Genomic DNA, 12,186 nt, shown 5'->3' with positions numbered 1-12,186 from the left:
GTGATTTTTTTAAATCATTTATTTTTCGTAAAATAAATAAAATCGTTCAAGTGATTTATGGGATAGACATGATTATTTCCTATTTAAAGTCTGTCATGCATATTCATCCGTACATGATCAATCATCAACAGTAACAGAAAAGAGCATAAAATGATATATTTTATGCAAGAAGGAAGACTTGTACAAACGCCCTTGCGTTGCTTCTCTGAACTCCTTCTTGAAGCTGATTTGACCTTCGAATGACAAAGAAGGCGTGGCTTGAATGCTAATAAATCATACGTAATTCCTTTGACTAACGGGAAACCCTTTACAATCAAAACCATCAAGAAAAAGAACCCAACGAAAGAGACTTTGCAAGATCTCAATCTCTCCCTGTAGTTCTTGGATTCGAACTCAGGTGGTGCCCCTCGCACGCGGCGAGAAGTCACGTTCCGCCAGGAGAGCGAAAGATCATATGGAGCGACAAACTGGTCCGATCGATGGAGATTTGAAGAGTCATGTTGATTTTTTGGACGGGAAATGTAAATGGCGTGGAATTTAAAGGCATGGATGTCGGGAGTTATAGTTGCCAGCAATGTAAAATTGTATCGGAAATGTGACAATGTAAAATTGTATCGGAAATGTGAAATACGCTGAAAATACGGATGAACGAGATGTGTTCTTGAAATCATAGAACGGTATATAGAGAATCACTAAGAATTAAAAACCTACTTACCATATACGACTCCTATTGTCCAGCAATATTTATCTACAAATGGTTACGGTTCATAAAGTCACTGGCTTCATATCCTGACAGTTACTTCTTTTGCTAAATTTAGTCGACCGACGTGATATATTTTTATCTGTCAACCCCTTGCTTTAGCACTTAACTCTTACAATGCCGGCATTTTGGACCGGTTTCACTTCACCGGCTGCTAACCAGCTCCCATAGATTGAACTGTTGACCTAAACATTTGGGTATTTTTGGGCATTAACAAATCGACCCAACTATTGTTCTATACCATTAAATTACACGAAAAATAAAAATAAAAATTGATGTAGGGATCCGTTGATCTACATGTAGTAATACAACGAATTATAAAAATGCCACATGAAGATACGTAAGTTCGTCGCACGTCCCTCTATGATTAAGGTCGTCATGACTCATGACACGTCTTCATTAGCCGAAGTTCATGCATTCACTCAATAAAACTCTTTTTTGTCACCTTTTGAAAAAGGATATTGGACTTTTGCTTGGGGGCCTCAAATTCGACTAAAGTACTACAAATTTATTGTACGAACAACGCGTGCTTTGCATATCATAATCGCATAATTTCACATGTTAGTTATGTCCTTTGCTTCGATATTTCGTTAGCTGGTAAATAAATAAATAAAAATATATATTTATATATATAATATTATAATGGGTCTTGTTTATCTTGTTGATAGATGCAGCCGGCCACGTGTTACCTAGTCCTTATCAGGAGGGTAACACCCCTTCATTTTCTTGTACCACGCCCAGGCAACTCTGGGGAAGGCATTGCGAGGATCAGGGTGGGTTCCGAACCCTTCCTTTCGGTTGGGTTGTGGCCGGAGAGCCCGTGGGGATGCTATCCCATACTACTCTCCCTCTTTTGCCTGTAAATGGCTTGTGAGGAGAAGTCCTCTCGGGATATCCAATTCAGGAGGGAACCTTTTAAGGACTTGTTCAGGTCCTGATGGGTCTAGATATTCCACATCTATTATCAAGATCGCTAATAAGTGGTGGGGCATTGGGATTTGCAATTTCTGTATTTACGACACTACTTTGACTATTAGTTGGTAAAGTAATAGTACGAGGTAAATATGGATGGGGGTCTACAGATCTTATGGAAGAGGATGTATACATATAGGGTAAAACCCACGTCATAAACATGAGATCGTTAATTATTATATTTCTCAACAAATAAAAAAATGAAAAAAAAAAACACGCACACACAAAGCATATTCTAAAGAGCACGAATTATTCTTGCCATTGGAAGCTGCATGTGAACATTCCTCTATCCATGAATAAGATGCGAAATGTGGGAACATAAGAACTAGATGCCCAATCCTAACTAGATCCTAATTCTACAGCACTAGGGTACAAAAAGAAATTCAACTAATTTGATTGGAGGCAATAAAGCAGATGACGACGTTGCATGTCACGAGAAAAATTATCTAATTAATTCTTTTCGATTATAAATTTCTCAATTATGTCAATATAATGATTCCGGTTAACTTTTGTCTCGTTGGTAGGATGGTTCGGATATCGTCGATCATCCTCCGTGGCGTATAGCCACAGAAGCAATTTCCGAAAAAAAAAATTGTCAGGAGAACTACATTAGAATTTCATGCAAATTTAGGACTAAATTAAAAAAAATTGAAAAGTCCACGACTGAAATGACATTTGTACAATAAATTTAAAAATTAATTGGATAATTTCTCGGTGTGACCCGACGTGTGTGTTTGTCGGTTGGCCTAGGAAGAAACCCTAACCTGAGCCATATGTTCACTTGCATCATTATTAAATTTAGAATACTTGATGCAATAGTTAGGGGCCAAATGACTTTTGAGACATTTTATAATGGCTTTTATGATTTGAGATCTAGTCAGACCATATTCATTCAAGAAGTGGAATGGATCCGACCGAGGGCATACTTATCCCTTTCCTTGTACTTTGGACATGGGTATTACATTTTTGTATTTTTCAAGATAGTCATGTACTAATCGAACTATTAGGAAATAACAAATAAAAGTGGTATTGCTTTCTAAATCTTGGGTTTACCTTTTTCAGTTTTTAGCTTTATTAGGTGAAGTTTTGGATGTCCTCTTATGAGGATGTGGAGTTAACTCCTAGCAAATGTTAAAAGAGTGTTCGCATCATCACATTTTGAAAAAAATATTCATCACATTCCAATAGAAAATTTCGGAATGAATTTGATTTTAGTTTAATGTTACTTGCATTCCAATTAGAAGTTCGACATCACTCATGCTAATATATATATATGCATACCAAATTTAATGAATAAATCAAAGTAGTTTCTTCTATGCCTTCCTCTAAGAAATCATCTTGAGCAAATTAGGATAATTAAGTTGGATCTCGAGAAGAGAATTGTTTGTCCAAATCTATTCATTTCACCATTTCCATTGATCCAGTTCGATGACCTCGATCGAGTTGCCTGTCTCACAATCAGGCTTATCATTGGAATGAAAGAAATTTGACTTACTAATGGTCAAAACTCACCATTTACCCCCACTCCCAATTTCGAGGAGGAGGAGGAGGGGTGATAAATCTCCTGCACCAGCAAAGCCTTTAGAAATTTATTTTTGAAATATATTAATTATGGAGTGTGTCATAGGAAAATGCTCGATTACCAAAAAAAAGAAAATTAAAAAAAAAAAAGAAGAAGAGAAAATATGACTTGTCATCGTCATCTATAAATAATCGCCCTCCTCCTGCACATCTCCTCCCCCTCCTCCACCTCTTCTCCCCGTTCCCAGGAAAAAAAAAATCCACTCTCTCTCTCTCTCTCTCTCTCTATCTCTAATTCCCGACCACAAAAAATTTTCCGGCGAAAAACCCGACCCGATCCATGGACCCGCCCAGATTCGTGATCGAAGCCTCGGAGGCGGCGTCCCTGGCGAAGGACGCCGGCGTCTCCCTGACGGACCTCCTCCCCACCCTCGTCGGCGCCGCCAAGCCCCTGGCCCGCACCCCCATCTCCCGCTACAACGTCGGCGCCGTCGGCCTCGGCTCCTCCGGCCGGGTCTTCTTCGGGGTCAACGTCGAGTTCCCGGGCCTCCCCCTCCACCACTCCATCCACGCCGAGCAGTTCCTCGCCACCAACCTCGCCCTCCACCGCGAGCCCCGCCTCCTGGCCTTCGCCGTCTCCTCCGCCCCCTGCGGCCACTGCCGCCAGTTCCTTCAGGAGATCCGCGACGCCCCCGACATCCAAATCCGGATCTTCCCCGTCGACGACCCGGACCAGGAGGCCGACCCGGCTTTCGGCCCATTGTCCCGCCTCCTCCCCCGGCGGTTCGGGCCGGGCGACCTCCTCGACAAGGAGATGCCCCTCCTCCTGGAGCCCCACCACAACGGGCTCACCTTCCTGACCCGGAACCCGGGCCACGGGACCGCCGCCTGCAACGGCTTCTGCGACGGGCCCGAGGCCGACGACGACGACGAGCTCGCGGCCGCCGCGCTGGAGGCGGCGAACGCGTCACACGCGCCGTACAGCAAGTGCCCCTCCGGGGTGGCGATCGTGGACCGCGACGGGAAGGTGTACAAGGGCTCGTACGAGGAGTCGGCGGCGTACAACCCGAGCCTCGGCCCCGTGCAGGCGGCGCTGGTGGCGTACGTGGCCGGCGGGCGCGGCGGCGGGTACGAGGGGATCGCGCGGGCCGTGCTGGTGGAGAAGGAGGGCGCGGTGGTGCGGCAGGAGCACACGGCCAGGATCCTGCTGGGGCTGGTGTCGCCCAAGTGCGAGCTCCGGGTGGTCCACTGCGGGTCGGGCTAGCTCGGGTCGGGCTCAACCGGCGAGACGGGTGGTGGGCTCCCCGATTCTTGAATCTTCATGGTGTCGACCTGTAATGGCGGATGGATCCGAGCCCCTGTTCTTGTTTCTCGGGGCCCTCCCCGAAAGAAAAGGAATGAAAAAAAAAAAAAAAACCAAGTGTTGCTTGGATCTGTTTCTGTTCCCTTTTCTTTCTTTTGGCTGAATTATTATTATTAGCATGCTGATCTCAGATCAGCGCGATGAAAATGAAATCTGGATATGATTGCGGGAGGGGGACCGGAGCAGATTAGATTACAGTATTATAATCTATAATTGTAGCTGTCTAGCATAGGGAAAGAAATCTGGCTAAGAAAGCAAGTCTTTTTTCGAGTATTCCGCACGAAGCGCGAAGAAGAAAGATTCGTTTTTGAACCGAAGAATGATGGGAATCTGTCTTCTCACCCCACCGTCCATCCCTCGTCCATCCCTCGTTCCTCGCTCGGCCTATCCGCATTTCCCTTCGTGCCTGTGTCCTCCCAAACGAGCAAAATGTCAGCGGTGAGCAAGATCCGCACGCCAGTAAACTTCTGAGAACGCTCGCGTTGAACCCCGAGTCATCCGCATGAATATTCTAGGAAGCAAATGGAAAGTAGCGAAAGTTGACCAGCTGTACCTGCTGGGCTAGGATTAGGGACGTCTGAGCTGTGCTGCTTTGTCATCTTACGGGTGCACGAAGGGAGGGCGAAAGTGACTCCACGGCTTCCTTCGCTTTTTTCTTATTCTTTTAACAGCGGTACGACCACGAACGTCCTAAAAGCAGCAAGATTCCGCCATCCCCCCTGCCCGGGATCGGGATCAAACAAGCGATTCCGGGATTATTATAAGTGGGTGGTCCGCTCTCTCACGTTTATTTCTGCGTGTGATTGTAGTGGTTCGCGTGGGACTAGGACTTCCAACGTTGCGACTTCTTCAGGAAACCCGGTTTGGATTGATTTGGATTTCCAGCGTCAAGAACGACCACCACTCATTTTTGGATGCATCCCCACTTTGAGTTGTCTCGCACATAGACAGAACGTTGGCCAAGAAATCTAGATACGGGTTCCGCTTGCACCTACCCAGGTGTGGGATCGATTGCTTCGATAGCGAAGGCGGTTTTTGTGAAATCCGCGGGCTTTACTATGTAAGAAGTCATTGACGTGATGTTCAAATTCGCCGGCTTTCCCATTGGGTCGTTCACCTATTTGGAAAAGAAACATTGCACGGACAAAACTTTACCGGTCACAGAAACTTTGATCTGTGATTCGGGACATCGATATGTAGGATCTTGCTGGGTTGTCATCTCTCTCAACAGAGAGGGACTAGGACATCCACACTTAACATGAAGTTGTCATCAAAATGATGTGTTTTGCTCGGGATACCTAATTTTCGTTCTTGAAATATAGCATGATATCATTGCCAAAATGAAGTGTTTTTGCTTGCGAAACACAATCAAGCTTGTCATGGTGAAACGGTGACTCTGATCAAAGAAATCTCACCTTGAGAATGGATTGCCTTCATACGGGACATGGCTAATTTTGATTCTTGATTTGTACTCGTGGGAATTAATGGAGAAATCTCTAAATTGCAGTCGACAATTGATTCAGCCCCAGAAAAGAGAAGAAAGAAAGAGATGACCTCTTGTCTATGTCTATGATCAAATTCAGCGATGAGAAGATAGTGAAAAGATCTGATATTTAAAACACCAAACAGCAAACAAGATCGGACAGAGACAGAAGCAAACAATACGTGTTTACATGGTCTTCAAATAGGAAAAATCAAACAAACAACCAAGGATGAGTAGATGGGACAAGACACAGTACACACTAGGAAGTGGGAAACAAAAGATAGTATCCAAGTACTAAAGTTAACGTCGCATGTTGTGTTCTGACCTACTTCAACTATCCATGGATAAAAGCCTTGGATGTCGCGCTTTTCCTGCACAACTAGACCACAGCGGTCGAAACTGATCGGGCATTCGCTATCTATCCTCATTGACAATAAACAAAAGCAGAGAGGACAGAGTATAAAAGATTTCAAAAGGATCGTGCTTTCAACAAGGACCTCATGCTTTGTAGGATTTGCCATCACTGAAGCCTTGAATTGACCAGTTTACCTTCTTGTTCGATGGATGAAGACACAAGGACAGTGAGTCATTTTTTGTCTTCCTTAAAAAGACAAAAGTCTAATGAGCATGCTAATCTCTAATGTGCCAAAGGGTCACAGATATATGAACATTTGTTTATCCAGTTGCTTTTCGACAATTTTATGTTCAATGAAATTATATCTAGACAGGAAAGATGTACCGAAACTCCCCCCTAGCAACAAGAGAATGAACAGCTAATTAACTACTGAGATATCATCAGAGGAAATACACCAGCAAGAATTAGATTTGCATTTGATGCTTCAAACTAAGGACATCCATAGCCAAAGCCAAAAATTCTTCAAGAATTGCAAATATGCAATCGGAAAACAACTTACGAATGTCGCTTCACCATGGTGGTGTAAATATACATGTCGAGACTGCTTGCTGTACTATAGCAGATTTAGTATGATATGAATTTTTAGGTGGAAGTTGCTTCTGCTGATACATCCTTCCAAGGAGAAGCAGGTTCTAGAATAAGGTCACCGACCCCTTTAGGTGGTCCGATGCTGCAACGGTCAGAGTTATGCATTTGGATGGCATCCTTAATTTTTCGGAACTACAGATAATTCAAGAGAACAGAGTGAGACCGAATACAAGATCGGATGCAGCTATTTGTTTAAATTTGCATGACAAAAAACAAGCCTAATCATATGCTATATGATCAATTATTTACACAGAAGATTCCTGAACCATGGCCCCATGCCTAAAAGGCAACCTACTTCATAAATATCATCAAACAAGTGGAGATGTAGCAATGAATGTTTCTGCACAGACACCACCGCCACCAAAATATGTGAACATTTAAAGTTGTTTGACCAGATTCACATGAAACTCATTACTTTTTCAGACTACCCAGCCACAGCCCATGATTTCAGGAACCCTAGAAGATCACCAATCCTTACTTTCAGACTGCAAGCCATTTAAACCAGGTTTTAAAGTCGAAAGGCATAAATAGAGTAACCTTGTGCAGCCACTGGACAGACTATTCTTGAATAATAGTTGTTGTCTAACTTCGGAAGGAAAACCTAACTGACTAATTCAGACCCAAATACCACCTTAAAATCCTGCAGTCCCATCTTGAACCCAATTTTCTCATCCCCTTTTAGCAGGTCAAACTATCCCATCTCAACTTCTTTGATCCAAATTCCCGATAGTTCTACCAACAGAGCGCAACAAGTATCTCACTGAAACCAGCTGTGGAAACACATGCAAAATTATTTGAGAGACTTACCTTTGCAAGTGAACATGAAAAGGACTCCAGTTGTCCATCAGCACCACGATAGAAGTGAAAATAAGGAAGCACTTTCACATTCAAATTTTTGCACATTGGCTTATTCTCATCAAAATTGACTTTTAGGAATAAGATTTCAGGGTGTTCCTGGGCTGTCCTGCAGAGCTGACAGATTACCACAGGAAATGTCAGCACAAAACCCATGTTGGCTTAACAGAACAACAAGAACTCCAAGAAAAATACAACGAAGCGCTGGCAACAATTTCCAAAATTCAGTTGATATATCTTAACATGGCCAAGTTAAGTTTCTACCAATAAATTTTTACCTCAGATTCTAGTGTGTGCTTCCGGAGGAGCATGTATGCAAAAAGGAAGAAATTGATTAAATCAGCATTGCATCTTTTTATAAATTGTCAATACTTCCTTCTTAGGGACATATTTTCATTTAAAAATCAATTAACTAATAAAGAACCATCCCATTGGAGACAAAATTCTAGACCAAATGCTATCATGATCAATGACTTGTTTAGCATTTAGCATATTCCGCATATCTTGTTGTCACAAATGCCAGTATTGGTTCAAAAGGCCACACAAATCGAGGCTAACATAAAGGGAACTCGCATGTAACAAATGCAAACTCTAGATGAATAAAACTTGCACATTATGACAACACCATTGAGTTTCCCTAAGAATCCAATGTCCCATAAATTATAGTAAAACATAAACATGCTGCTCACTTTATATTAGCTATTTGAAATGCCCGAGAGGAAAAGAAAGATGAACAAGAGCAATTTACTAGTTCTATTTGGCATTGGAATTGCCATAGCAATCCACAAGTTAAACAACAAATCTAGCTCTATTATTGACAGGCCTTTTGTTCCATAGCCTATCCAGCAGGATGTTTACTCTTTTGGCAAATAGTTTAGATGTTCTGATTTTTGGCTCCTGTACTTCTTGAGAGTAAGAGAATGTCACTCCTGTCATAACCAAATATTTTTGCCTCTCAAGCTGTTTCCTTACAGTACTTAATACTCTTTACCACATGATATTCTAGGTATTCCAGGTACAAAGCTTCACATGTAGACAACTTATGCTTCATTTGTTTCAGTTGATCAAGCAACAGAGTACCTACATAACTGCCAGAACTGAAACACTGAATTGAGCAGATATAATTTCTCATTCAACATGCCACACTTCAAATAATTCTCAGTAAATTGTGTATATCTTAAAGGTCAACCCTAATTCCTGTGGCAGAAAACAGGACAGAGTAAAATTGGGAAAAATGAAAAATTGAAAATGACACCTACATTAATGTGCAGTATAGTTTCCTTCTCCTGCCATTTATACAATCAGCCACCACAATATGAAATGAGAAATGCATGTCATCGGGAGAATACTGTAAAGCAATAATGTTCTATAGAAAAGCTTCCTATAGAGTATTATTGATGGGGAAGGGATCAAGCTGGCCAACAGGAAATGACATGTAAAATCAACGTGTCAAGACAATACCTTGACGTTTACTGAACCATGAAAAGAATAATAGATGGGACACTCACTTTGGGAAATAATGCTTTGCAAGAAGCACACCAGGTCCCATAAAATTCAACAATTACTAGTCTCTCTCCAGCTTGACTTAACGCACTCAAAAACTCTTGTGTAGAATGAATGTCAACCATATTGGGTCCAGCATTCCTCTCCCACCATTTTGGCTGGTCCGTTTCAGTGACAGTCGCATGTGCCTGGAGGAGAGCAATCAACAAGGGAGAAACCATCAACAAAGCAGAGTCATATAACGGAAATCTTATTCGTATGTTGGATATGTGTGCACATGTTCATAATTTTGTACATGAAGTATATGTGGGTACATATTAATAGAGTACACTTGAATTTTCTTTTCCTCCTCATGGTGGACTTGTACAATCAAACACTGATGCATCATTTTAACGGCCTATTCCCGAAGCGAAAGCCCACTAGCTTAATCAGCCTCTCTCCCATCATCGGTAATACATATGTCTTGTCAAAACCCCCTACTCTTGAGTCAAACAAGGGCCAATAAAAGGATCACATAGAAGCCAATAGTCTGTTAAATTTGCACCTTTGCAAAAGCGACCATGCATGTGCACTGCAATATACTTGATCTTAGCCTCCAAAACATTTTTTTGGCTCTAAGCTGTTGCTGTTCTCTCTTATAGGTTCAGGATACCACTAAATGGGAAATCACCTGATCGTTCCACTTTAAAGGATCAATGTACAAACTGACCGAAACCAGAGCACCCTGTGGACAATGCATTACTGGAATTTCTTGGTTTTCTTTGACCATCCAGAGCAACCAATTTCCAACCAAAGTACAGGATGATTGAGCAAGACCCAATATATGGGATGGGATATACACCGAGAATCCTAACCAAGATGAGATATTTCTACTCATTCATTTCCTAACAAGCCCTTCCTGCTCCAAATTAATGCTGGTCAGTCATTAAGTCCATGTAATGCTACAGACTCCGACAATCATACACGAGAACAGTCCCCCAAAACACTAAAAAAAGAAACTAATTAAATTCAAACCGAAACATGATCTTGCCAGGGTAATGGGCAAAACAGATATCGTCACAACAAACAGCTCATTCAAATGAGCCCTCACAAGATAACTTACTCCAAGAAGAGAGAATTTCCCCAGAAAAAAGAAGAGGGAAAAATCGCACCTTCAAAGAGGCAAATCGCTTTCGGGGTCCGAAACCAAGACCCGCAACGCCACCACCGTAGGAGCAATTCGCAGAAGCATCGGACCACCTGTGGAGCTTATGAGGAGGAGGGCAGAGGGCACCACGCTGGCGCGAAGAGGACGGCGTCAGAGACGAAGAAGAAGGAGAAGAAGAGAAGCGCAATGAAGACAGTCGAACCACATCCGCCATCTAACCCCCCCAAGACTCGACCAACAGCCAAAACCCAGAAGGGAGGAGCCGACTTTCTTCCCCCTCGGAGCTTCTGGGCACCGAGAAAGATGGGCCAAAAACGCAGCTTTACCAAAGAAAGAGGGCGAGGGGGACATGGGAACGGAGGGTCGAAGCAGGTCGTGGGGTTTATCTTCTCTTCCCGTCCCTTCCTCGAGCGCCTGCGTTCGTGCGGGATGCGAAGCTGAGGTTGAGAATCTTGACGAGTGTGGATTCCTCGTGCGCGAAACGGTACATGTGAACCGCAGTGAACGGTCGACAGCACGAGCGCTGGACGTTTTTACGTTGGTTTCGACGCCCAAAACTCAACGCCAAACGGCGGCTCGGCGGATGTCATGACTTTTGCCAAAATCTCAAAGGATATCCCACCTAAAAGTGGGGTCTGTGCCGTTCCCCCAAGTTAATTTTGTCCCGGAAAAATAAATCTCGAAGGATATCCCACCTAAAAGTGGGGGTCTATTTCCGTTCACCCAACCTGATTTTGTCCCGGAAAAATCTTTCCAACTCGATCACTTTGGCTCGATAACTTTCAAGAAGTGACGGTAAGTTTCTCGAAGTTCTTGTAGAAACTCAATTTTGTTCCAAAGTATAGAGTATCTTGAGGTTGACAACTTTGATTCGATGATTAAAGAGCTCATATGTGCATATTTTACCCCTTTTCGAAGGACATCTTAGCTTGAGAAAAAACACATGTCTCTCTTTCCATTATACATAAGAAAACGTTGCTTTCACTTTGTATGTCGGAAAAAAATGGTTTATGGAAATGTCTTTCACTAGAGTGAACCTAATAGGTACTTTCTTACGTGTAAGCCCTACGCCCTTAGATCAATAGAGAGTTTTCGAATCTCAATTTAGATCTTTTTTTCTTTGTTACCGTGGTTTTTGGACCAAAATGCACTCGGGAAAAAGCGCAAAACGTGCATGCGAGAAGTCGACCAGCCATTATTTTCTAGCGATGGGATTGGTCTCACTTGCAGGATTATTCCAAATCCGTCCGCACATGATACATCTGCTCAAGAGACCTGAAAAAGACGTCACACTAAACTACCAAATATCTTACAATAGTGGTAAGTTACATCTTTATCTCCCCCTTTTTCCACGTTTTCAGCCTGCGGTTGCCCTTCTTTTTCCTTTCTTCATTTCTCCGTTTTGACCTACGGTATCTCAACTTTGTTTTGGCACGGCTCTTGATTTGATTATGCATAGCATTCTGTCGCACGATCGACATGGTGATGATAAGGCCCGCTTCGCACGTGCATGGCGTCGAGTAATCTTATTTCGGATTCAGGGAGGCAAAGGACATTTTCCTAAGAAAATGGAAGAGAC

The 12,186-nt window shown here is 42.9% G+C and overlaps 2 protein-coding genes across 2 annotated transcripts; one reads left to right on the top strand and one right to left on the bottom strand.

Moving 5' to 3' along the window:
* The first annotated feature begins 3,474 nt into the window (after positions 1 to 3,474).
* LOC104436492 (cytidine deaminase 1) lies at positions 3,475 to 4,883 on the top strand. The gene has a single exon (XM_010049277.3). It carries the CDS (start codon positions 3,594 to 3,596, stop codon positions 4,515 to 4,517), a length of 924 nt encoding a protein of 307 aa, XP_010047579.1. The 5' UTR covers positions 3,475 to 3,593; the 3' UTR covers positions 4,518 to 4,883.
* A 2,031-nt stretch (positions 4,884 to 6,914) lies between these two features.
* On the bottom strand, positions 6,915 to 11,197 carry LOC104436491 (thioredoxin-like 2, chloroplastic). The gene is made up of 4 exons (XM_010049276.3): positions 10,612 to 11,197; positions 9,466 to 9,648; positions 7,910 to 8,074; positions 6,915 to 7,234 (listed from the first exon to the last, which is right to left on the bottom strand). Exons 1-4 carry the CDS (start codon positions 10,819 to 10,821, stop codon positions 7,097 to 7,099), a joined length of 696 nt encoding a protein of 231 aa, XP_010047578.1. The 5' UTR covers positions 10,822 to 11,197; the 3' UTR covers positions 6,915 to 7,096.
* Positions 11,198 to 12,186: the final 989 nt, after the last annotated feature.

Source organism: Eucalyptus grandis, chromosome 3, assembly GCF_016545825.1.
Source record: "Eucalyptus grandis isolate ANBG69807.140 chromosome 3, ASM1654582v1, whole genome shotgun sequence".
NCBI lineage: Eukaryota > Viridiplantae > Streptophyta > Magnoliopsida > Myrtales > Myrtaceae > Eucalyptus > Eucalyptus grandis.
Note: the sequence above shows the minus strand (reverse complement) of the source record. Positions and strands in the feature narration are given on the sequence as shown.

Coding starts and splice junctions, on each gene's coding strand:
- LOC104436492 (XM_010049277.3), top strand. CDS start 3,594: ATGGACCCGCCCAGATTCGTGATCGAAGCCTCGGAGGCGGCGTCCCTG.
- LOC104436491 (XM_010049276.3), bottom strand. CDS start 10,821: ATGGCGGATGTGGTTCGACTGTCTTCATTGCGCTTCTCTTCTTCTCCT. Junction 9,649..10,611: donor AGCGATTTGCCTCTTTGAAG/GTGCGATTTTTC, acceptor GCTCTCCTCCAG/GCACATGCGACTGTCACTGA. Junction 8,075..9,465: donor GCAAAGCATTATTTCCCAAA/GTGAGTGTCCCA, acceptor GTAATCTGTCAG/CTCTGCAGGACAGCCCAGGA.